This window comes from Cyanistes caeruleus, chromosome 6 (assembly GCF_971803275.1).
Source record: "Cyanistes caeruleus chromosome 6, bCyaCae1.hap1.1, whole genome shotgun sequence".
NCBI lineage: Eukaryota > Metazoa > Chordata > Aves > Passeriformes > Paridae > Cyanistes > Cyanistes caeruleus.
In genome coordinates this window covers 64260882-64286152 of record NC_141706.1, presented here as the reverse complement: position 1 = coordinate 64286152, position 25271 = coordinate 64260882, and the positions used below count along the sequence as shown (strand labels likewise).

The window sequence follows — 25271 nt, the reverse complement described above, 5'->3', positions numbered from 1 at the left end:
TGTGCACACTCTGAGCTCTTGAACAGGCACTGAGGTGCTCCCAGCACAGAGGATGGAGGAGCTGCTGCCCTGGCCTGGATGTTCCCCACGTGTGTTCTCAGCTGACTGCTGCTTCTGTCTCTTAGGAATATTTAAAACTCTGCTTGCAAGGCTCCAGGTATGGTCCCATGGAACATGGAAACCTGTTCCAGCCCATTGATAGGGAGAACTTCCTCCTTGCTTCCTCTTCCACCTGCTTCCCTTGCACTGCTCACCCCCAAAAGAGTTGGTGTTACTCTGGCACTAAACCAGCAGGAAAAGGGGGACTTTGTGCCAAGCCACTGGCAAAGCATCCAGCAGGTCACTGATTTCCTGGTTTTATCTTTCTGGGAAGGAGCATATCAGATTATTCAGTAGAATTTTGCAGTAATTTCCTATGATGTTAAAAATAACACAGGGAAAAGAAAACTAGCTGGAATCATTGGGCTGTCCTGGGTTAAAGGTGAAATCAAGAAGAAGCCCTAATAAAATCTGTGATTCCTAACTCTAAAATAATCCCCTTATTGAAGCCTTGTTGATATAAATTCCAAATATATGTTGATATAAATTCATCCTGTCTAAGACACAGTAATTATGATTATAAAGTATTGGGATTTTTAAAATAAGAGGTTAGGTATTGTGTTTCCGAGACCAAGCAGAAATAAAGCACCATTCTTGGCTGTATTTGTGCTGCTCTCCTGCCTTCTGATCTCCTGCAGGTTTTCCTCAAAATTACACTTATTTCAAGTTTCCTTAGGAGGTGAAAAAACCCAAAAAATATGGGATCCAATGCTGTTAAAAAGAACAATGTTGTAAGAGAATCAGACTCTTCCTTCATTTCTTGCAATTGATGCAAAGAACTGTCAGATTGCTGGCAGATACCTTATTTTTGTATTAACAAAAATCTGAAAGATGGAAAACCTTGGAATGTTTCCATGCAAGGACATAAGGTAAAATTCATTTCCTTGCTTGTTTTCATTTTCACTTTTTTTCCATCAAGTGTATCAGCTGCATTTGTACTAATGAGTTTTTATTTTCTAATGTGAAAGTTTAGCAACACCCAGTTAAATCCCTGCTTGGTTTTGGCTCCTCCATCAGGTTGCTGGTGGCTGAGAAAGTTTTCCTGCTTAATCAGGGAAGCAGAGTTGTCAGAACAGTAATAACAAGTCATTGTTTTGACAGAGGTTAAACAGATCTTCAGTAGTAATTATCAGTGAATGAAAAGCATAACAAGGGCAAAGAAATGTGTGTCTTCATGAAGGATAGATGTATCTGACCTTCACAGGGAGCAGCAGAAAAGGTGACTAAATCACTGTTTCTGCTTCTGTGCATGCTTCAATCTAATTTTTTAAAAGGTGCAGTATTCAAATAGACAGAATTTTTTAAAAAAATATTCTCATTTTTTTGTAGGGGGTCCCATGCAGAAATGGCTACCAGAAAATTACTCAGGATGGCTTTGATGTGGAGCTGGGAAGAGAATCTGAATCTTAGGATTGTCATCTCCTGTGCCTCAGAATATCCACTGCTGAGAGAGCCTTCTCTCTGCAGACAGGTTTGTCAGCCAGATGGAATATTACAGTAAAAAATTAATACTTTCATAACATATCCTTTTTTTCCCCCATTAAAAATATTCTTGGATAGCTGAGGCAGCCAAATGGATTTTCTGGGCAGCATTTACTGGAATTCTTTTACAGCAGTAAGTCTAAATGCTGTTTGTTGTCTTCTTTTTAAGAAAAGAGCTGGTTTGGTTTTATGGCTTTAAAGAAATCTGACATGAGGCAGGAGCCAGATTTACCAGCTGAAATAAAAGATTAATTTGTTCACAAAAGTATGTCGAGCTGTTTACTTCACTGTGCCCCTGCCTTTGCAAAGATTATGCACTGAAATCTTGGTTATTTTTCCCTTCTCTGGTCTTGGGATTTTATTATTTGCTATAGTGTGCAGGATAAAGGCTCTGGAGATGTGAGGGACATAATAAAACAGTGGAACCAAAGAGGATGTTGCCAGAGGCTGACTCACTGTAATTCCAGGGCTAAGGAAAATGACATTTTATAATTGGCTCACACTTATTAAGCTATTGCTCTCATATTTTGAGAAAAATTGTCATTCTCCCATCTTGCATTCTCACACCAAATAGGATGGGATTTTAAAGAGGTCTCAGAGTTTTAAAATTATTCACTTTCATCAGTTACCACTGAGTAACTGGGATTTATTCGGGGCCTTTCGTTTGCTCTGGAGTTCTGTGAGTTCCCCAAGTTCCCACAAGTATTTTTTAGTCACATCCATTGCTTTGGATGGATATGTAAATTCATTTTTTTGTGTTTCAGTGTTTTTGGTCTGCTGGTGTGTTTGTTTTAATGCCAGGGAGTGGTGGATTTTATGATTAACCACAACCCAATGGCAAATACCATGCTGTCATTTAAAGAAGACTGGAAGGATGAAGCTGTTGATTGTGAAAGCAGTTTTTCTAAGAATAGGACTTGTCTGGTTTCTTCTTTAGTTTGAACTACCTTTGCTATTTATGCTGTTATTCCTGCTCCTTCCCATTTCAGAGGAGCCCTAAATTCTGGCTCAGAGCAGGTTGGTTCTGCTTCAGCTCTGCAGCTGTTCACATTGGTTAACACCCTTATGCTGCTGCTTATTCCCACACCAAGAGTTTTCAGACATGAGGAGTGTCTTTGTTTGATGCCACTTGGCCTCAGTGCACCAGCACAGCTCACTCACTGCAGTAACCACGGAGGCTTTGCTTCACTTTCCCTCTTGCAGTGTTTGCCAGCAATGAAAAGCTGCCCTGGAGCTCTGCTACAGCTGTGACAACCTGCAGGGGGTTGTCACTTCGTGTTTAACCCTCACCTGAGCCTGCTGCTGAGGGTGCTGTGGGTTTGGTGATGTCTCTGGCTTTTCCTGCTGTTCAGAGTAACCCAGCATTTCCATTCCAGCACTGTTGGTGTCTTCAGCTGTTCCTAAACTCCTCCTCTAATCCCTCATCTGGGTACAGCTTGACCTAATTTACTGTGCTCCTGCCAGCTATGCCAGTTTCATAAGGAGGGGTAAGATGTGGAATTTGTGTGAAATACTTTGCTATATTGCACAAGAGTGTTTTTTCTTTCTGTTATAACAAGGCACTTGTTTATGTGTATGTTTAATTTAAAACCATCTCTCTTGATGCTCCTTTATTTCCCTTGTGAATAAATAAAGCTATTTTAAAAGGAAAAAAAAAAGCCCCAACCCTTGATTTCCATCTGCACATGCTCTGCTTCCCACCCTGCAGGTGACCCCTGTGTGCCATCCCAGATGGAGAGGCAGTGGCTGCCCTCAGGTGGGCAGGACAACCCCTCTCTGATAAGGAAATGTTTTGGCAGTGGAACCAGTGAGAAGTAAAATTTTATGTTGGTCTGTGCAGGTATTTGAATGTGATTAACTCAGAATGTGAGAGCAGCCCCACTTAATCCTGTGGGAATAATTATGGAATAATGTTATCCACAGGCAGTGCAGGAGGGAGCTGGTCTTTGTGGCTGTGGTTTAGCTGCTGCTGTTCGTGTTTCCTGCTTTTCCTTTGGAGAACACTGAAAAATTGTGGAGAATGTGATTTCTCTTTGGCTCAGAGGCAGTGGGCAGGGTAACACCTCTCTGGCTGATGTTTCATTCAGCCCAGAGCTGGTTGCATATAAAACCTTTACTGTGGGACTGTCCCAGTGCACGGGGCTGACACTGCTCACTGCATCCCCTGCAATGTCCTGCCTGCCCCAGAGCCTTGCTGGAGCTGAGGATGTGCAGGCAAACAGTGAAATGTGTTGTCTTTTCTTCCAGATCTTCCATAAGACATTTCGTTATGTCACTGGAGAAAACAATTCAGACTGGAAAGGACATTTACAGATCTACTTCCAACACCCCCAGGAGTATCTGCTCGTGCCCCAGTCCTCTCTGTGGTCCCTGAGTACTCCAAGGGTGACCCTGCCCCTTTCCTGGTGCCCCAGGATCCTTCCTCCAAGTGCCTTCTGGTGTGACCCAGCCACCTCCCTGTGCCTTTTAGTGCAGTGTGGCCAGTAATACAACCACAGTTTAATCTGAAGAAATAGTCACTAATGTACTTCCCTAATCTAATTCCAGCTGGTGCTGTAAAAAGGTAACACATGCATTTTTCCTGACATTAATTGTGAAGAACCTGCTGCTCCCTGACACCAAAACACAAAGGAGTGTGAAGTTAAGGTAAAACAATTTTAAAAACCCTCCAATATGAAGCAGAATTTCTGAGTTCTTGAATTTGAATTTTTAACTTTTTGAGTTCTTTTAATGCTGTCCTCTGGAAATTCAGGATGCAGGCATGATGCAGGTTCAGGTGTCAGAGGCCTTAATTGCTTTTAGAGTTTGGGCCAGACTCATTCAAGGAATTTTGGAGCTGAGCTTAATGGGTTTCCTAAGATCTGAACTGGATTCCTCAAATGCCATGTGCTGACTTCCCAACTAGCTAAGAGAAACTGCTGAACTGAGCTGTTGCTAAGCTCCAGTTCCCAGAGTGGGGAATGTCAGAGCACAGAGGATTTGCTTCCTTGCTCTGAAGCCACAGCCAGACTCAGTGTTTCACCCACACTCCCTGACACAGCACTGCAGTCACTCCTTTTCTTGCCTTCCAACAGAGCTCAGCAGTTGAAGCTCTCAGCAGGGGATTACATAAATTGGGGCTTTGCTTTTATCCTGGAGAGAATTCAAGGAGCCTCTATTATAATCTTCCAGCTGATTGATCTGATGGCTGTGCCAGCACTGCTGCTGTCCAGGGCACTCTGGAGCAAGGTTCTGATTTGACCCTTCCTGCTGAGATGGTTCTTGTTTCTGTGGGCTGAGGAGGAATTGTGTGTGTTTCCAGCAGGAAGGATCCGTGTTCCCGTTGCTGCTGCAGTGAGCATCTCCTCCAAATGAGTGTCTGTTTACCAGCTCAGTTTCATTGAGCTGATTTTTGGCAGGCTGCCCTCCCCTCCCACCTCCACTTTGGGCTCCCTTTTTCCACAGCTTTCTCAGTACTCATTTCTCAGCAATTTCCCATTTTTCACCCTTTGCTCCTTCTCCCATCAGAGTGAGATCCATTCCTGCACTTAGTGTGCCTCAGCAAGGTGATTCACCTCCTCTTGACACCCCTTAACAGCATTTAGGAAAAATGCAGTTGTCTTTCTCTTAGGATCCAGACTGAAACCATTTTTATCCTATTTTTATTATTTCTTTTTATCACTTGAATGCTTTAGTTATGTGGATGCATTTTATTTCCAAGCTCAAATATATTTGTATTGTCTGTATGCAGCCTGTCATCTGGATTTGAAAGACCACATTTTTGTACAGAAACAGAGCTTTGACAGAACTGGTGGGTAATTTATTAACTAAGTCCCTCTAAAACTTGCTTAATCATTTTTTCAGGAAATCTCTCCTCATATGTATTTAAATATATTCCTACCTCCAAATACTGAAATGAGAGAAAATTATTTTTTTAACCACCTCAGTTCAGCCCCAAGGTGGTTTGTTCAGAAGACATGAAAATCCTCCACTTCCATCAGTTAAACTCTTCAGACACTTTCCTGAGCAGCTCTTTCCTCATGAAGATCCAGTTGAAAATCTCAATCATGGATTACTTTCACATGTTTAACAAAAAGAGAGCTGCTTCAAGGAAAGCCTTCAAGTCTTTGCTATGCATGTATTGATTCTAATTGGCTGCAACATTTGTGGCCTGATGGTAGCAAACAATCTGGACGGTTTTAGCCTGATATTCCTTTGAAAAAACAGAACATTGGAGACTTTCTGCCTTATTTGGGCTGGTTTTTAGCCTTCACTGTTTCAGAGGCAGCGCTTACCCATCTCCACGGTAACAAGGCACAGGAGGAAGGAGCTGTGGTACAGCGAGTCCAAACGTGCGGACTCGGCTCCTTCCACCTTTGCAAGCCCAGGAACAGCATCCAGGGCGAGCCGGAGAGCAGCACTGAGAGCAGTGTCTGCTGCAAGTGGCAGGAGCACTGCTGCCCTCAGGGGCCAGGAATCCACAGCCTGGACAGCTGACTTAGTCATTAAAGCTGCTGCTGGAAATAAAAAGGAAGAGAAGGTAGTAACAAAAAAGTCCTTTTGCCCTTTCTGTTCCTTGCTGTTGCCTCTCTATAAATAACAGAATCTGGCAGCAGATATGAAATAGCTTTGGTTCACTCATCATTTAGAATCTCAAAATTGGTGCTCCTGGTGTTGAGTTCCTGTTGTTCCTGTATTTTATGAGTTACAACTGAAGCACAGGGTGCCTGCTGACTGTCACTCCATGGCACTAAGGCCCTGACTGCAGGATTTCAGCTGTCAGGATCCTCCCAAAGCACTGCTGTGTTTCCTAACCCAGTCCAGCTGCCTTCCAAACCTCTCTGGGCTCATGCAGCAGCAGGACCGGCCCTGTGCTGTGCACAGCCTGTATTTCCTGCTGGCATTCCCAGGGAGAAAGGAGAAAACTGCAGCAAGCTCAGTGCTAGTGTGTCAGGCCAGGCTGGGAGGAGCCCATGGGGCTCCCCGAGGGAAACAAAGGGTGCACAGGAGCTGCCAGTGCCCCTCTGTCCCCTGTAAATGACAGAATAAGGCACCAGACAAAGATAACCTGGGGAAAGGCTGGCAGAGCAGCCCTGCCTGAGCTCCCTCTGGCATCTGTCAGCTCCTAAAGCAGCAGTGAATGAACAGAACTCTGGAGCAGCTGAGCAAAGAGACCCCAGCAAACAAAATGCTGCTTTCAAATGTCCCAAAAATGGCTCTTTGGAAAGAACACACACGTGTATTTAGCTCCTGTTGATTTTATTTGAATTAAATAAAAAAGTGTATTCCCCACGTTAAATTGATTCATCTCAACCAGTCTTGGCACAAGGCAAGTGAGCCCTCCCACCACCCCTGAAATTCGGACACCAGTCTGTGGGCCCTGGGAAAAGCTGTATCTGCATCATTCCCTTGTGGAAACAAATTCCACTGCCAGGCCACCACGACTGAGCTCCTGTTTAACCCTTCATGGCCCCCACTGCCTGAGCAGCACCCACAGCTCTGCTCTGAGCTGCTGGACACACATCCTGACAGTAGGAATCCCCCAATGTGTTCTTGCCCAGGGAACACTGGCACAGCTTAAGTCTGAGCACAGTGCTCTGGTCTAACGAGGTTGGCTGAGCAGTCCTGCCTTGGCTGCCAGAGCCTCGTTCTGCTGGATGTGGTACTCCTGGAATCTCATGGAGATCCTCTGTGTCATCTTTAGATACTTCTGCAGGCAGTTTTCTGAGCAAGTTATCTACAGCAAGAGGGAAACAGAGGGCTTCAGACAGTAAATCAAACATGTCCCCAACTAGGACACAAAATATCACCACAGACAGGGAGAAACAGTTAGGTGAGTACATCTCATATTGTCAAGCCTCAAGATGAGGACAGTAGAAAATGTAAAGTTGAGTTCTTCTATGCCTGAAACATCTATTAATATTCATTCTCATATTAAAGTCTCCATGGAAAACACCCTGGACCTAGGAGGTACCATTCTTTTGTCCCTGGGCACCTCTTGTGGAATTGAACTGTACATTTTGAAATGATTAATAAATCTATTAAATGAGTAAATTTTATTTTAATTCTGTTTACAAACATACTGGCTTTGAAAGCTAAATATGATCTGCTCTCTGCTAACTCAGTTTAACCCTTTTTAACCCTTGTTCCCATTGGCTCTATCAGCCTTCTGATACCTGCCTTGTTACCCTTCAGCAAAGCCACCAGAGTACATCCGTCAGCTGGACTGGCAAATAAATACCAGAGCCTATTCCAACCACAGTAGTCTTCAAATTTAAAGTGGTTTCTTAAGTGTAAAGAAAGAGTTAGGAGATAATTTCTGAACTACAGTCCTACCAATTGGATATTCTATGCCATGGCTCAAAACCTTGTTATCACTGCAAAGTGAAATTTGGGCTGAAATGAAAGTTAACCCCTTTGCCTGGGAAAGCAGCCACTGCTTTGGTTCTGCTGGAACAGAGGGATGTGAAAAGCAGAAGGGGTGAAAATGAACTAGACAAAACCCCAAGAAACTCCACACACCACCCAGCACCTGCCCTTCTCTGTCCTCAGCCTGGCAGCAGCTACAGCCAAACCTGCTGAGCAGGAGTGGAGTCTCCCTAGGAAACAACTTCTGGACCTGCCCCAGCCTCTGCTGCCAGAGGGAGCGGTGTGTGTGACACCTTGCTGGGAAGTCCAGACTTGCACTGGCACTTGGGCAAGGAAAGAGCTCACGAGTTGGGTTTTTTCAAGTGTAGGATCCCAAAAGGGATGCATGGAGCTAGCAATCTCAATTACTTAATAAGGAACTATAACTCTCAAGAGAAACATGGGCATTTCCACAGCAGACAGACAGTGTCCATCTAGACAAGTGTCCTGTTTCCAGAGACAGGTGCTCTGCAAGAAATCCCATCATGGACAAGATGGGCAGAACTTTCCATAAGGAAATTTCTTCCTAGTTCCACTGTTAACAGATGGTTCCTGTGCTACCAGACATGAACCATCTGCAATGCACAGAAGGAAAAAAAGGCAGGTCACAATCAGAAAACGGTTTGGGTTGGGATGGACCTTAAATAACATCTCATTCCAATGCCCAGCCATGGCAGGGACACCTCCCACTAGGCCTGGTTGCTCCAAGAATACTTTTTGGACCTAAATTATCTTTAATCCAAGAATAAATTATGACCTGTAATAGAATTCCATTAAAGCAGATGCAGAGAAGATTAGGGAAAGAAAAAGTCTGTCTTGGGAAGCTAAGAAACTTCTGTTCAGGGCAGCAGAACCAAAGCTGAAAGGAGACACGAGTTTTGCCTGCAGTGAGGAGGAGGCTGCAAGGAGGCAGAAAAGGCTCAGAAACAGTGGTTAGTTTAAAATCTTAGGCTTTTTTTTTTTTTTTTTGTCCTGCCAGCAGAGTCAAGCAAAGGTTATTAGATTTTTAAGCAACAAAATGATTAGGCTCTGAAACAGCCTCTCTACAGGCAAAGAGAAGCAAAAACATGCAACTAATCTTATGGAGAGCTTAATCTTTTTGCAGATGATGATGTGAGGGAGCTCCCTGCAGTGCAGGGAAATGGATTTAACAGCCAGAGCTGTGTTCCCATGACTCACTACAAAGCAGGAGCGTGGGCAGGTAAACAAATACTTCAGCAGAATTCCTCAAAGAATGAGATGCAGGCTGTAGGTGGGCAGCTTCCATGTCCATGGAGTTGCCATCCATGAGAAGTTAAGGCACAAGAACCTCCACTGACAGTTCAGGGAATGAAACACACAAAATTGCAATAAAGCAGCCAATATTCAGTGGAGACTGGGCAGATTCTGTGTGTGGCAACCACTTCTAGAATGGTTTTGGTGGCAAGGAACCCTAAAGAGCACCCAGTGCCACCCCCTGCCATGGGCAGGGACACCTTCCACTATCCCAGGCTGCTCCAAGCCCTGTCCAAACTGGGATGTGATGGGACACTGATGGAAGCAACATGCCAGACACCCACACTCCCCTGAAGGCTGCTGCCTCACTCTGTATCTTAAAGATCCAAACTCTAAGTTGTTTCTGAATTTGGAATGCTACACAGCAATTCTACCAAAGGGTCATGAGAAGCCATCACCTACCTCTTCTGGTTTCACATCTCTGCTAGTGAAATCCTTTATGCAGTCCACAAAGCAATTTTCTGTAAGTTTATTGTATGTGCCAAGAAACTCCTTGAACTGTAAATAAAAATTGGACAATGAATATTAAAAAAAAAATTTACAGAATCAGTGTTTATTTTTCTTCCACACAGGTGCATGGTGTAAGAAAATCTGAACAAGTCACTAGAAATGTTTACTCTCCATCAGAAGATTTCAGCACCAGAAGCTGCTTGTACACAAAATATGCTGTTTTGTCAACGGTCACCCATTGAAATTTTGGTTGTGTTACCTCAGTTTTTGTCCTTCCCTATGCCCAACACCTTCCACTCTGTGGGACAGAGCAGCTCATGACCTTCAAACCACCCCTCCCAAATGCAGCATCTCACCTGCTTGATCTGATCCGACTCTGATATTTGTCCAGCCATGTTCCACCACCTGTGACTCAGTCACCTAAAGGTGAGGATAAAAGTAGAGTTTTAATTAAAAAAGCATTTTGCATCAGAATGGAATTTTGTGCATCCTTGAAGTTTAAATGCAACTTTGCTAGCAAACTTCCAAGCCATTCACTCAAAGGGAAGTTACCTATTGGGAATGTATTCAATTAAAAAAACCAAGATAATTCCAGGTATGAAACCTTACCAGATCCACCTGCTAATTGCTGTCCTTTAAAGACTTTTAGGGCATTTCACACAGCTAAAGTGACTTACAGAATACCTTATTTTTATAAGTGCTGTCAAACTTACTAAATAAGCTAGGGCAGGAGCTGGGGAAGAAGCAAAGTTGTAACACTTTCTAGCCTTAGAGTTTCAGTGACTTTAGATGTGATCTGTAAAAAGTAAGGAAAAAAGGCAAATATAAACTGGCAGTCACTGAACAGATGAAGAACAAGGTGCAGGGCCTGGTTACTGTGTAGCTGCACCGAACACCTGAACTACAGCAAAAGTTGTGGTTATTGTAGTGAACTAAATGCAAGAAAAACACAGAATAATGAAAATGGCCTTAAAGAAATGACACAAAGGGAAAAAGTAAACAGCGATGGATCCAAGAATTTAAACAAGCATCCTCAAGAAGACTCACATGCCTAATCCAACACACTGAACAAGTTAAGGCTTGAAAGCATCCCTGCAGGTTTCCTAGAAGACTGAAGCCTAATCTTCCTTTTTTCTCTTAATTTCCATGTTATCTAAGACCTATTATCACAGATGATAATGCAAACTAATATCACATGTAGGCAAGAATGAGCTCCTTGAGTGTAATTCAACCTGTGGAAGAAAAATGAGCACTGAAGAGCAATCACTTTGGGACAAAAAAAAGTTCTTTTAGTCCTTTAGCAAGGGCTATTTAGAATTAATCTTTTATTATGCTTTGCCAATTTTTGGGCAAGACATTCATGTTTTAGTGAGCTTTATCTATTGCAGTCTCTCAGCAGGGGGAAAGGAAGGGATACACAAGCTCCCTGAACATGAACAAAGAGACAGCAATAATTATTTCTCCAACAGAAAGAAAATGAAGCAACTAAAAATAGCAGCAGGGAGCTCTCACAAGAGTGAACTGTCCCTACATCCCCTCCCAGCAGCACAGGGATGATGACATCTGCCTCTTAACATCACACTTTATCCCTGCACAGGGAGCCGGTTCAGAGAGGGGAGGCCAAGGGCACAGATGATTCTGGGATGTAAGATGCAAGAATTCATCATGGGCAGACAGGTCACACAGGTTATTCTGAAGCAGAACCTACAGGATATGGTGGCTAACAAGGACCCGGGTTTTAGTTAAGTTCTCACTGAATCACAAGCTGGTTTGGGATGGAAGGGACCTTCAAGATCATTTAATTCCACCCTCCTGCCATGGGCAGGAACACCTTCCACTATCCCAGGCTGCTCCAAGCCCCCTCCAGCTCAGTCTGGAACACTTCCAGTATGGGGTACCCACAGCTCCTCTGGGCACCCTGTGCCAGGGCCTCACCACGCTCACAGTCAAGAACTTCTTTCCAGTATCTAACCCTGCCCTCTGGCAGTGCAAAACATTCCCCCTTGTCCTGTCACCCCATGCCCTTGTCCAAAGTCCCTCTCCAGCCTCTCTCCTAAACCCCTAATTTGTTTCAGGAAAATGGACATGCCCTGGAGTAGGCAGTGAGAGTGATGGCAACTCCGCTCTCGTTTCTCAGCCTGTGAGAAAACAAGACCAGTGACAATTCTCTCAGGGCAGGGTTTGTAGATAATTAAACAGAAACTGCGGGGAGCAGGGAAGACTTTTGTCCTCTGCCAAAGGCGGGAAGCTCAAAGCTTCAACTGTCGGTGCCATTTTCTCACACTCGGTGTTGATCTGTGTTTACAGCAAACCTGATCCCTGTCTTTCTGTGACTGATTTGGCAAGACTGGAAATGGTAGATTGAAACTGTAGTTTCACAGAGCTTTGACACCTGGGAAAGGCTCTGATTCTCATCTGATCTGAAGTGCCTGAAGCTCTTGTTCCAGTACAGGTATTTCACACATTCCACAGTGAAATTACAAGGCTCTGCTGCACCTTCAGCTATAAATCAGTTTACAGCTAAATACAAGCTACTGAACATTCCCAGGAATGTGCCAATCTGGTTTGTTGCAAAGTCTAGTAAATGTATTATTTCAAACTTTCCTGCTGCTTCTCCCTTTCCTTCCAACTCTGAAAAAAAGTTTTACAAGGGTGATGAAAGAGTGCTCAGCACCTCAGCCAACCCAGCCCAGAGCTTCCTACAGAGCTGTTCACACCACTCCTGCTCCTCTCAGGTTTAATCCTACAGAGCCTGGAGGACTTCCCTGTGGGCTAAACATGATTTAAAATTCAGCTCTGCCTTTCTAAGCAAGGATATTCACACTGCAGGAATCAGAGGTCTCTGAATAAACCTCTGCTGCAAGGGACACACAGTCTGGGCGCACTGGTTCACCAGAAAGGAGCAAAAACTGGGAAATCTCCCTTCTTGAAAGGTCCTCGGGCTCTTCCAAACATATTTTGGTGTTCTAAAGAGACATTAAGACAAGTCCCTTGAGCAAAGTAAATAAACCCTGTGTTTGGGATTTTTCCCCATCTTTTTAAGAAGAGCTGCATTTTTCTGAGAAGAGTGATGGAAAGACACTATAAATCACTCACACTTGTAATCCCCATTAACCATCTGAATCAGTTGTAATTATCACCTACTCCATAAAAAGACAGCTGAACTGTCTCTTTAAACCTTTGCTTCCTCCTGCACACAGACAACACCCTGCAAGTGTTTCTGAAGAGTGAAAACAGCAAATCAAATATCTCAAAGAATAAAAATCTCGATTCAAGGAATTGTGTCAAGGTAAACTCCCCCCAGCTTGTAGAGAAAGTTCTTTTATCATGGGGGATTACTAGACTACAACTGGATTAACATCAGAATTAAAAGAAGTCCGAACAAATTGATTTTAAGAGGCCGGAGGCATTTAAAGAAGTGATTAGGGCAGGGTGACATGAGAGGGGCTAGTGAGGAGCTGGATAACCAGGTGTAGCTGTTGCACAGGTTATCATTCCCTGTCTCCCGGGTTTGGACCCTGCTCTGAAGGGATCAGAGGTAGAAATGGAACACCAAAGGTGAGGAGTTACCGAGTCAGCCAGACCTCAGGCACCAGGAGAGCCTCTGAGCACACTGAACTCGTGTATGGCCGTCAGGCCTGAGGGAAAATACCCGTTTTCCCACCAGCACTCTCCTATTTAAGTGACATCACACCTGGCTGACACTTCTCACTCAATAAACCCATAACCTGAGGCTAACACGTCGAGCTTTATTTTTTTTTTTGTCTTTTCCTTCTACTCCATCTTCCATTTCTCCATTCCAAGGGCACACCGAGTTCCTCTCCCTCGGGAATCACTCGCTCAGCCAAGCCCCAGCCCAACATCGAACACAGAGCGTCCTTATCCCCACCGAGCCGCCAGCACGGGGAAAACTCCCGGGGCAGAGCGGGGGTTTCCCCACTGAGGGCCCTCGGGAGCTCACACGGGCCACGGGAACGCTCCCGGTCCCTCCCGGCCTACTCCCAGACCACGGGAACGCTCCCGGTTCCTCCCGGCCCCTCAGGAACGCTCCCGGTCCCTCACGAGCGCGCGCCCGTTCCCCCGCCCGTCCCCTCACGCGCTGCGGGCCCGTGCGCACTCACCGCCCCGCGCGCCGGCCCCGCAGATTCGCCACGCGCGCGCACACACGAGGCGGGCCCGCCCCTCCCGGCCCCGCAGATTCGCCACGGGCCGGCGAATCGGCCGAGCGCGGACCCGCCGCCCGATTTACCCTCTCGGGCCGCGCGTTCCCCACCGGACGCTGTTGAGCTGCGGACCCGTGTTTCCCGCCGGACGGCGGTTGAGGGGACGCCGTGGCCATGGCACCGCGCGCTTCCGGTGCCGCCGGCCGGGCTGGGACAGCGGGAACGGGCAGGGATAGGGACTGGGATCGGGACTGGGATCGGGGCTGGGATAGCGGGAACGGGGCTGGGACAGCGGGATCGGGGCTGGGATCGGGGCTGGGATCGGGACTGGGATCGGGGCTGGGATAGCGGGAACGGGCAGGGATCGGGGCTGGGATCGGGACTGGGATCGGGGCTGGGATAGCGGGAACGGGGCTGGGACAGCGGGATCGGGGCTGGGATCGGGTCCAGGATGCGGGGATCGGAGCTGGGACAGCGGGAACGGGGCTGAGACAACGGGATCGGGGCTGGGATAGCGGGATCGGGGCTGGAATAGCGGGATCGGAGCTGGGACAGCGGGATCGGGGCTGGGATAGCGGGATCGGGGCTGGGATAGCGGGATCGGGGCTGAGACAGCGGGATCGGAGCTGGGACAGCGGGATCGGGGCTGGAATAGCGGGATCGGAGCTGGGACAGCGGGAACAGGGCTGAGACAGCGGGATCGGGGCTGAGACGGCGGGAGAGCTGCTCTCAAGGACGGCAGCCGTGCCCACGGCGGGGGAGGGAAGCGCGTCCCGGAGCCTCCAGGCTCCTGCCGCAGCCGCCACAGCGCCCGGCCCGCACGGCCGCGCTCCCAGAAGGCGCCTCAGCCCTCAGGCTGCCCATGGAAGCGGGCAGCAGCGGCAGCCAGGACTCGCTGGGCAGCCTGACGGCGGGCGATGTGCTGATCCGCTCCACGGCCGTCCGCAGGGAGCGGCCCCCGGCCCGCGGCCGCCCGGTGACGGACGGGACGGGGCCGCAGGACGCTGTGCCCAAGCTCCGGGCCGGGGGCTCGCCCTGCCCGGGGGATTCGGCTGCAGAGCGGGCTCCGTGTGGGACCTCCCGCCGCTCCCCCAGCGCCGCTCCAGGTGCGTCCGCCGGGATCGCCTCAGGCTTGTGCTGACAGCGCGGAGAGGCGATTTCAGCCACCGAGCAGTTCTGTGGTTGAGGAACCTTTGCATCATCGATCGTACTGCAGCTGTCAGCACTCTCTGTGTTCCCAGACTGTTTTGCACATGGAAAGTGAGTTGTGCAGGCTGTGAGCCCTGGCACAGGGTGCCCAGAGAAGCTGTGGCTGCCCCTGGATCCCTGGAAGTGTTCAAGGCCAGGCTGGATGGGGCTTGGAGAAACCTGGGATAGTGGAAGGTGTCCCTGCCCATGGGGGCAGTTAATTCCTGTTAAAACGTCCCTGTTTAAAGGATGTTTAGTAATGTTCTCTTTTTCAGAAGTTTCCCCATCAAATTTCTCATTCAGACTCACAGAATTTATTGATGTTTTTAAGCTTCAGCTGAATCTCTGTGGTCATTTGTGTTACGACAGTCGTGATGTTTAGGCATTTAGAGATAAGCAAAATGTGGAGTTTTACAGAAAATGCACCACAAATTATTCTGACCACAGTAAAACTGATTTTATTTTAGGAGTCCTAAGCACCAAAGTACATCCAGAAATTCTGCTTCCAGTTGAAAATTCAAAGCCCGTGTTTTTATCCCAAATGGTAAGAAAAGTTGCTGTTCCTCTCTGTGATCCTGAGCTAAGAGAACACAGTTTTCCTCAGAAAGCTCCCCTATAAGCAGCACAAGATTTTGGCTCAGCCTCTGCACCACAACTGTGCAACTGCTTTTCCTCTTTGAGTTGCTGCTAAGGTGGTTTTATTATTGGTGTTTTTGGAGGGGCTTTATTTAACACTCAATGTTAGCAGTGCTTAATTCTCTGTTTTTGAATTGTCCAAGATTAGCAGCTTCTTTAAGCTTAAGCAGGTACAGTTTCACTTCTACTTCTTTGCCCACAAATGAGGAGAATAAACTTACTTAGCACTTAGAATATGTGGTTTTAATTAGAATTATGTTTGTGGAGTTTCAGTCCCTAAAATGCTGTGAGTTCTTGACAGCAGTGTCCAGACCCTTTGTGGCAGAGGTCATCACGTGTTTTGTGCCAAGACCTTTGTGCTGCTGTGTGCAAATGGTTCCATTTGTGTGCTCAGCAATTCCGTTTGCCTCCAAAATTTTGCTACTGTTGGCAGAAGCTTTGATATCTGCTTTTTCTGCTCTTGTTCTGAAGGATCATCCTGGAGAAGCTGCAGCACAAAATGATCCTTCACTGCTGGAAGACAGCAGAGAACCTGAAGGTAAAACATATCAATAACTGCTTTTTTTTTGTAAGGAGACTGATTAATTAAAGAAAAAGGGAGATTTTAGGTATTTTTTTTTTTTATTATGGAAACTTCTGAGTGAAAATATTCAGAGGTTGCTTCGAGAAAAAAATGGTAATTATAACAGATTTTTAAATTTTGCAAATTTTACCTCATTCTTGCTGGCATTACATTTTTTTAATTGAGTGGGACATCTGCCAGTGTGCCAGAGTGTTGAGATTCCTTTTGTTAACCAAACTATTCATGTCTCTGAATAGACAGTTTGGGGAAGGGGCTTGTTTTGATCCATTTTCCTCTTGTGAATTATTGTACTACAAAGACACATTTTTCTTCAAGCAGCCTATACCAAAAAAAAATGTATTTCTAATCCTTAAGAATCCTAGGAAATCACAATGTCAGTGTATTTTCCTATAATTTCTGAACCTGCCAATTTCAATCAGATTGAGGGAAGTGAAGGCTTTTTAAAGAAAACACACTTAGCAGGTTTCCTGCATATCTGGTGCTGTGTAGAGGAGAAATAATACAAATCAATACCCTAGTTAAGACCAAAAATCAATATTTTGTACTCACAGGCAGCACTTACCAGCATTTGCTTCCTCTGCCCAGCAAAGAGTGGGTGAGGGAGACCCTGCAATCCTTTTAGTGTGATTTACACCTATTAAGAAAGTCTGTTGTAATTTATGATTATGGTAGGGAAATACTGTTTCTGGGGTTTTCTTAATTAAATATTTTTCAATTTTATTGAATTTTATTGACTGGGTTGTCTGAGCTTCAGTTACCATTAAGACTTTACTCACTATTATTGGACTTTATTGATACCAGCATCCAATGCTATAAAAACTGTGTTAAATGAAGCCTGCTCTCACTCTTTCCATTGTTTAGGTTTTCTGCTTACTGAAAGAAAACAATTTGTTGTTGCAATAGATGATGTGGGTCCTGCAGGCAACAGATTATTTACAGCAAAATTAAATGTATTGAAATAATATTTTGTCTCTACTTGTGAAATAGACATTTTGTGCCAATTATCTCAACAAAGCATGTTTGTCCTTTCCCATAGATAATGTTTTTATTTCTCAGTATGCTGCTGGCCAGAAAGAGGTTCTGAGAGGAGTATTAATGCAAAAGTAAGTGTGAATTGTTGTTGGTGTCTGAGCTGTTCTGTTTCTGTACAATAGAATGCTAAAATGCATAGCTGGTAAGGAAGAAGTGTTTTTACTGTTCTCTGTCAGTGCTGGTTTTTTTTTTTTCTGTGTATGAAAATGTTTTCAGTTGATTTTATTCCTTGGAGTACCTTGTGTCAAAACTTCCAGGAGAAATGCTTGTACAGTGATTTCAATACTGTGTGTGGGAAATCATTTGCTTGAAGGAGATACAGAGAAAATGCTGTTTACAGGCTCTTCTTTATTTTTATAGAATTCAGAACATTCCTGTTCACAAGGAGGTGAAGGTGCAGCTCTTGGGAAATGCCTCCACAGGAAAAAGGGAAATTGTTGGGGGTGACAGCAGGTCAGCAGCCAGGGAAGCTGACTCTGCAGCAACCATTGCAGCAGCCACTGCTGCTGCCATTGCCACCACAGCTCCACTTCTCAAGGTGAGTGGGTGCCTTGTGGGAGTAGTTCTTTGTCCTCTGAAAAGAGTAAATGTTCCAAACAAGCCTGAAATTGTTGACAGTAGCTCCAGAAAACCTGAATGTGTCTGCTCACTGCTTTGTGTATTTGTTATCTCACACTCACTGACCAGTATACCAGAGGGAACTAATTTGGATTTAACTAAATGGGCAGAAGACAGAGAACATTTGATTTATCTGTTAGAAATTCACTGTATTGCTAAGCTACCAAACTTTAAGGCTAAATAGAATTTTGTTTCTTCTGGGATGCAAATCCAGGATTCTGTGAAGGATGTTTTGTTCTTTCCATGCAATAATAGGATTTTTCCTCTCCACCTCCTTTTTTTTTTTTTTTTTTTTTTTTTTTAATCCTTTCTTTTAGGTTCAAAATGATTTGGAAGCAAAAGTGAACTCAGTTTCAGAGATGCTTCAGAAACTGCAGGAGACAGACAGGCAGCTGCAGCGAGTGTCTGAACAGCAAGCAAATATGAAGGCTCAAAATGAACCCCACTACCACCAGAGAGTCAGTGAGCTTGAAAAACAAATGAGCACTTTCATGGCACAACGGATTCAGCACTTGGAAAAGCTACAGGAGCAACAAATGAATATTCAGGTATCTAAGTCACAATGCAGAAACTTCAGGTTAATAATTTATTTTGTATCTCTGTGTTAATGTTGTAATAATTTGGATTGTTTCTTAGTGTTAGAAAGAAAGAAAGCTAAGTGGAAGTGGATCAGAGAAAGTGAAAGCTCCCAACAATGAGAAAGACTCTGAGGGGCTGGAGCGTGTCCAGAGAAGGGCAGTGGAGCTGGGGAAGGGTGTGGAGCCCCAGGAGGGGCTGAGGGAGCTGGAAAGGGGCTCAGCCTGGAGAAAAGGAGGCTCAGGGAGCCCTTCTGGCTCTGCAGAGCTCCCTGACAGGAGGGAAGGGCTAGTGCAGGTCAGGCTCTGCTCCCAGGGAACAGGGACAGGACAAGGGGAAATGGCCTCAAGTTGCACCTGGGTAGATTTTGGTTTGGTATTAGGGGAGATTCTTCACTGAAGGGTAGTCAGACATTGGAACATGCACAGGGCAGTGGTGTAGTCACCACCCCTGGAAGTGCTCAGAAAACATGGATGTGGCACTGGAGGACTTGGTTGGGTGGGGAATGTGGTGCTGCTGGGAGAAGAGTTGGACTTGATAATCTTAAAGATCTTTTCCAACCTTAAAAGTTCTGTGATTCAATGACCAGAAATACTCTGTAATTTTTTCTCCCAGTCCCATCTCATCAGCTCTGCAGTGAACACCCGTGGCCTGCAGCAGGGTCCTGTGCCTGCCCCTGGGCCCCTGGCAGGACTCTGGGAGAAGCCTGAGCAGAGATCGCTCGCTAACGAAGCACCTTCATCTCACAGGGCTTTATTACCTCCCAATGCTGCACCTGCCCAAGGTGGAGATAAATTCTTACTGTCTTGTTTTCACTGTTGGTTTTGCATTAATTTTGTCTCCATTAATACTGGATTGTGCATCACATCAGTAATGAGTATTAAGCATTTCTTCTGTGTAATTTGTTTTATTGCCCAATGTTGTTTATAATTTTTGTGACATTCTGAAGATGTTCCAGTATCCTCCAGTTTAAATTAAAGTGACACTTTTGATTTAATAAGTCTGTACCAGGACCTGGACTTAAAATAATCTTATTAATTATTATTATTATAATCTTATTGAGACATGATTTGTCTGGAAGCCTATGATGAATTACAGTGGGGTTTTGGGGTTTTTTTTTTTAATCCCTTTATGATAGCAGTCAGAAGTATGAAATTTTCTTCCTGTTTACTTAACTAGTGTAGTAATGTTTTGCATTTTTGTGAAGAATTTATAGACCTGGCATGGGTTTTTTCCTAGATTTTTTTTCCTAGAGTCTGCAAGGGCAGGTGGTGATAGGACAAGGGGGAATGGCTCCAAAATGAAGGAATGTAGATTTAGATTAGATACCAGGAAGAAATTCTTGTGAGGGTGGTGAGGCCCTGGCACAGGTTGCCCAGAGAAGCTGTGGCTGCCCCTGGATCCCTGGCAGTGTTCCAGGCAGGGCTGGATGGGGCTTGGATCACCCTGGGATAGTGGAAGGTGTCCCTGCCCATGACAGGAGGTTGGAATTGGATGATCTTTAAAGTCCCTTCCAATCCAAACCATTTTGTGTTTCTGTGATATCATTTTTCTTGAAGAAAATTGTTAACATTTAAGTATCTTTAATTTTTTAGTGCTCCCTGAAGCGTATTCAAGCCATTTTCCAAGTCATGGGGCTCATACACAAAAATCTCCTCTAAAGACACCAGTTCCTCGAAGATATGCTCCAGAACCTGTACCCAAAATTGGGAAAATCACAGAGAAAGAAAACTCTGTAGTAGAAAAAGAAAATATTCCCAAACCTACAAGAGAAGGTATTGTCCTCCACTAGCCTAACTGTTATGGCCTGGTGATTACTTTGTGTATTCCTCACATTCTCTGACCTCTTCTGTTGGGTTGCTGACACTTAAATGCATATATTCAGAATATTTAGAATCTACATTTGGGAAGGGTTAATTTTGTGTATGAGTAACTCACAAGTAACTAAAGACTTAAAGACAGTGCTGATTTAATCTACAGAGTTTCAGCAGGACTGCTCACTGAAATATTTTTTCAAAGACAAGTTTCAGGAAGATTAGACAAAATAATGTAAAACTTGGGAGCTACTCAATAACTTTGTAATTATCATTGGTTAAATAGAATTTTTATTTCATTTTTTCGTGGGTCCACAAGGTCTTTGGGTTGTTGTATTGAAAGCAGAAAATGTAAAGCAAATGTAAATGAATTTTCTTTTACTGCTTTTTGATCAGGTTCTGTTTCTGTTACAAAGCTGTTAGGTATTCCTATTGTTCAGTGGGTCCAGGAATAAATGAAATAAGACAAAAGGAGAAGCATCCTGTCCATAATGTCACGGGTTTGATCTCAGTGATTCAGTTCATTGCCATCCCAGTTCCTAACTTGGCTAATTTAAAGCAATCTTAGATCAGGTTTTAAGTGATTTGCCTTATCTGAAATAGATCCACATTTTTAAATATAAAAAATATTTTATTTCCCTTGGTGAGTATTATAAAACGGTGAAATACCTGGAAAGGAAAATAAAATATTAAATATATTGAACTACCCTAACTTTCTTTTTTTCTTCTTAATTTCACTTCATTTCAGGTGAAGGGAAATGTGTGGAACACGTTTTGAATTCTCAAGAAATACCACTAAAGCAAGCTGAATTTTCCAAGAAGACAGCATTAGGCAGCAATGAAAGGAGCTGGCATTCTGAGAGAGACAGGTGGGTAAACACAACAACCCAAAACTGAGGACGAGTTTCTGTTTCAGTGAAGTTGAGGGAGGTGGATTAGACACTGATGGTGTAACAGAGTCACTGCTGTGGTCCTTGAGGCTGGCACAGCTGTGCTGGAGTATTTCTGTTTTGGCATTACTTTTGACAGGAGCTGAGGGAACGGCTGGAGCTGTGCCAGGGGAGGTTTAGGTTGGATTTCAGGAAAGGTTCTTCCCCCAGAGGGTGCTGGCACTGCCCAGGCTCCCCAGGGAATGGGCACAGCTCCAGGTCGACAGAATTCAGTAAGTTTGGACACTGCTCTCAGCACAGGGTGACATTGTTGGGGTGTCTGTGCAGGGCCAGGAGTTGGACTCTGATCCTTGTGGGTCCCTTCCAGCTCTAATACCCCACGTTTCTGTGGTTTCTGTTGAGCTCCAGGCAGATGGAGGCTTGTTTCTAAAGACACCTCACAACACCTCTCACAGAGGTCAGCTGGTTGAACTTGGAGTGTTTTTCAGGAGCAGCATCCACCTAACAACTCCTAAGCTTTAAAATAGGTGAAAAAATGTTCTTAGCCATGCAGTCTGAACCATATTTTCCCCAGGCAATAATGTGAAGTTATAATTTCACTAATTCAGGGAGAAACTGCTCATACCTGCTAATTTAGAGCAGTGTAAACAAAAATGCTAATTGCTTCAGATGGAGAAATATCCAAAGTTTAATTGTTGCTCTAGCAGATGTAATTTCACTATTGAAAATAAAAGGATATGGCTGAAGGTGTTAAGTGATAAACAGAGAAAACTCAGTAACCTCTCTATAACTTCAGATTCCAAAGCAAGTTTCAGTTTATTTAAAGGTTTGGTACTTGGGCTGTAAATTCCTGCTTGCTTTCCCAGTTGAATCCTTTCTTGGGCCACCTCAGGAGCCATGAGAGGTAACCAGGAGTGTTTCTCCCCTCAGACACAATGCTTTGCCTGGAGGCTTAATTCCATCTATTGAAAGCTACAATACAATTGAGAAAACAGTGAAAAAAGCAGATGCTTTACTTCAAGATCTTGGCAAGCTGAGAAGAGAAATGCACAACATTCTGCAGGTAAAATCAATCTAATCACAATGAGCAGGGGTTTGAGCAAGGTGAATAAAAAATGTGAAGGAAAGCATAGAGGTGTGGTATCAACAAAAGTGTTGCTCTTGCTTCTACACCTGTCAAAAAATCCATATTTGTTTTAAAATTAATTGAAATATTGGAGTCTCTGTGTGTGGAAAAGCTTTGAGCCTGAGTAATGCTCTGGGTGTGCAATTGTCCCAGACATAAAATAGGTGAGAGAGAGAGGACAGAAAGAAGAAAAAAAGAAGTTTGTTTATTTGTTTGTTTTAAGGTTTTGGTTATTTTCAGTTCCTGTTCTCTGCAGGGCTACAGAGCTGATGTAATTTTCCTGTTTGGGAAAGAACAATGTTCCATTTATCTCCAGTCAGCTTTAAGCATTTCCTTTCTCATTTTGCCACTTCTTTTTGTATTGAGTACTGTTTCCAAGGAATTGCCTGGAATTGAATCCTGGAGCTGTTTCTTGTGCTAAAGATTTTGTACCTTTGGGGGTACAAGATCTGCTTCTGTGCTGGCAGCATGGAGCTTTTAACAGCCGAGGCTTTTATCTTTTAACCTGGTGCCATTCCTGGTTCCACCCATCTGCTGTGGTCCTTTCTGTTCTTGTCAATATACACAGTGAGAAAGAAGAAAATCTTGAAAATTCACCTCTGTGAATTGGCTTGAAATGTAGTAATTGATTCTGCTGGTTCATTTCTGTGGTTAAAAGTTTCAACTTGTATATTTCCCTAAAAATATTTTGTATTACCAGTCTGGTTTTTGTTGCTGTATCTTTAGAAAAAACAGGTTCATCTGTCATATCTTATAGCATAGCTGGTGTGTTTTTTATAGATTTTGTAACACTTTGTGAATTTTACATTTAATTATTCTTACTAGGCATGGAACAGGTGCCTTGTGCCCCACTGAGGATGCAAATATTTTCTTGCCACTCTTGCTGAAAGCTTAAATAAGTAACATTCCTTAGTACAGGCAACAGAACAAGATGAGATGGGATAAGGAATAGGAGAAAGACAGAAATTAATTACAGAAATGATTTGAAATCTCTCTAACAAAAAAGGTCCATAGAAAGATATGTGATGACTTAGCAAATGTAGAGTTGGGTCAATTAAACACTTAGCTACTGACTCCTCATCACTGAGAGGTTTGTAGAGTGAGATAATGATAAATTTTTGGGTAAATGATAAATTAGCTCTGTCATAAAGCAAAAGTCTGAATTAGCTGAGGACAGAAGGTGGTGCTCTAGCCCAAGGAATTCAGTGAAACTGATCCAATATCTCCTATGGCTTTTACTTCAAAAGTTTCAACAGCTCTTCTTCTGTCTTTTTAGGAAGCAAGTTCATGGAAATCTGACATGAATAATCTTATTAAGGTATACCTTGAAATTTTTATGTGTATTTCTTTTGTGAGCTTTTGGGCTTTCTATAAAATACTTTAATGCTGAAGCTGTTTGCAATGAAACACCACTGCCTGCCTGTTGCACACCTGGGTGTTTGTTAAAGGATTGCTCTTGCACAGATCACATTGCTCCTGTCTGCTCCAGTCCTAGGAAATCCCTTGAGGGGATAATATCAAGCAGGAAGCTGCTGTGTCAGATTGGCACACTGTGGGCTGCTGCTACCAGCATTTTTTACATATTTAACAGATCCACTTTCCATTTCATGATCTGGGTCTCACTACATCATTTTACAGTTGATCATGTATCTGTATTTCTTACCTTTTCTCACTGATTTTACCTGTCTTATTGAATTAGTATTTGTCAAAAAGTTCCATTTTAAAATGAATGCCTATGTAAAATTGATAAATAATTTGGTGTATTGTCTTTTTCTCACCAGACCAAAACCAAGGTCATGTGATCAGTGTGTTGATTCCAGTGCCACATTTATGCCAAATTAAACTTTTGTTTAATTCTGATTTGACAAAAGAGTAGCCTTAAAGCTAAAACTGAGTTGTGATCTGTGAGGTTTTTTTTTTCTGTTCATTCAGTTGATATTTCCACAGTCTACTCGAGTCAGGGTATTTTGATTTTGGCTTGAGGTTTGTTTTGTTTTTTTTTTAACGTACATTTATCACTTTTAAAATTTTTTTACTGTTTAATGAAGTTTTCATGGGCCTCTGTGTTTTTCCTCAGGAGTGTGAGAATGAATGTGAGAACTTGTTTCCTGTGTTTGTGTCCTTTGCTTTTGTACTTAGCAGATAATTTATGCTCGATTTTTATCTTTGTAAAAGGGTTCTGCAAAGTGAGAGGTTTCACTGTTCCTTCTGAAAAGTGAAAATGAGTAAAAGTGAGAGAGGATCAAGGGGCTGCTGAGGGATTTATTTTTTTTTAACTTACAAATATTGCTTGGTGTTTCTTGGGGTAGATTGATGCCAAACAAGTGCATATATTTAGAAGACTTGGGCTTTTATTAGGCTCTTAATTATATTTAATTACTGTTACATGGAGAGATTTGCTTGTGATGCTTCATGTATCTAATTGCCATCTTTTCACATGCTTATTAGCCTCATTAGCATTGCCTCTCATACTTCACATCATTTTTCATTTGAGATCTTTTGGATGTCTCACTTCTCTAAATATATTTGCAACATAATGAACGTTCTTGAGTAATTGAAGTTGCTGATAATGCACATGGGCAGTATTTCATATCATGGCATTGATGTGATTAGAGATTAATAGGAAATTACAATCTCTGATTAAAAGCTAGAGGTTCTGTTTCAATTTTAGCCCAAAAGTCCTTCTGTTGGACCTGATCCTCCTGAACAACATGTGCAGAGCGAGCCATCCATCCTTCAAAATGTCAAAGTGCCAAAGTCTATACTGACAGATGCTGAAAAGGTTTTGAGAGGAGTGCAAAGCAATAAAAAAGTCCTTGAGGAGAATCTGGAAGCTGTTACTCGTGCAAAAGATGGAGATGCCATGTATTCTTTCAGTAACTCAACTACAGACAGGTCAGACTCTGCAGTTCAGTGTTTTGTGGGATTAATGTTTCCAGATCTGGGCACTGA

The 25271-nt window shown here is 43.8% G+C and overlaps 2 protein-coding genes and 2 long non-coding RNA genes across 9 annotated transcripts in view; 3 read left to right on the top strand and 1 right to left on the bottom strand.

Moving 5' to 3' along the window:
* The first annotated feature begins 1237 nt into the window (after positions 1 to 1237).
* LOC147652777 (uncharacterized) lies at positions 1238 to 1656 on the top strand. The gene is made up of 2 exons (XR_015288281.1): positions 1238 to 1318; positions 1429 to 1656. It is a non-coding gene; the product is annotated as an uncharacterized LOC147652777 (long non-coding RNA).
* A 5146-nt stretch (positions 1657 to 6802) lies between these two features.
* TIMM9 (translocase of inner mitochondrial membrane 9) lies at positions 6803 to 10107 on the bottom strand. Its single transcript, XM_086894018.1, has 3 exons — positions 10050 to 10107; positions 9646 to 9741; positions 6803 to 7297 (listed from the first exon to the last, which is right to left on the bottom strand). The coding sequence occupies exons 1-3, from the start codon at positions 10086 to 10088 to the stop codon at positions 7163 to 7165; spliced, it is 270 nt and encodes an 89-aa protein (XP_086750144.1). The 5' UTR covers positions 10089 to 10107; the 3' UTR covers positions 6803 to 7162.
* Positions 7293 to 10167, top strand: LOC147652776 (uncharacterized). The gene is made up of 2 exons (XR_015288280.1): positions 7293 to 9169; positions 9816 to 10167. It is a non-coding gene; the product is annotated as an uncharacterized LOC147652776 (long non-coding RNA).
* Positions 10168 to 13835: 3668 nt separating this feature from the next.
* KIAA0586 (KIAA0586 ortholog) overlaps positions 13836 to 25271 on the top strand; it is a 68146-nt gene continuing 56710 nt past the window's right edge. For 2 of the 6 annotated variants that reach the window (XM_086894011.1, XM_086894009.1), the window contains exons 1-13: positions 13930 to 14421; positions 14541 to 14962; positions 15512 to 15588; positions 16152 to 16218; positions 17300 to 17366; positions 17656 to 17833; positions 18231 to 18461; positions 19105 to 19273; positions 20085 to 20264; positions 21052 to 21172; positions 22124 to 22256; positions 23596 to 23637; positions 24991 to 25214. In XM_086894011.1, coding sequence (XP_086750137.1) covers positions 14719 to 14962; positions 15512 to 15588; positions 16152 to 16218; positions 17300 to 17366; positions 17656 to 17833; positions 18231 to 18461; positions 19105 to 19273; positions 20085 to 20264; positions 21052 to 21172; positions 22124 to 22256; positions 23596 to 23637; positions 24991 to 25214 — 1733 coding nt within the window. In that variant the 5' untranslated portion in view covers positions 13930 to 14421; positions 14541 to 14718. Of the gene's footprint in view, positions 14442 to 14540; positions 15117 to 15511; positions 15589 to 16151; positions 16219 to 17299; positions 17367 to 17655; positions 17834 to 18230; positions 18462 to 19104; positions 19274 to 20084; positions 20265 to 21051; positions 21173 to 22123; positions 22257 to 23595; positions 23638 to 24990; positions 25215 to 25271 lie in introns of all 6 variants that reach the window. The other 4 variants (XM_086894013.1, XM_086894012.1, XM_086894014.1 and 1 more) reach the window with 3 other exon arrangements.

Coding starts and splice junctions, on each gene's coding strand:
- TIMM9 (XM_086894018.1), bottom strand. CDS start 10,088: ATGGCTGGACAAATATCAGAGTCGGATCAGATCAAGCAG. Junction 9,742..10,049: donor AGTCGGATCAGATCAAGCAG/GTGAGATGCTGC, acceptor TTTTATTTACAG/TTCAAGGAGTTTCTTGGCAC. Junction 7,298..9,645: donor GAGATGTGAAACCAGAAGAG/GTAGGTGATGGC, acceptor CTCTTGCTGTAG/ATAACTTGCTCAGAAAACTG.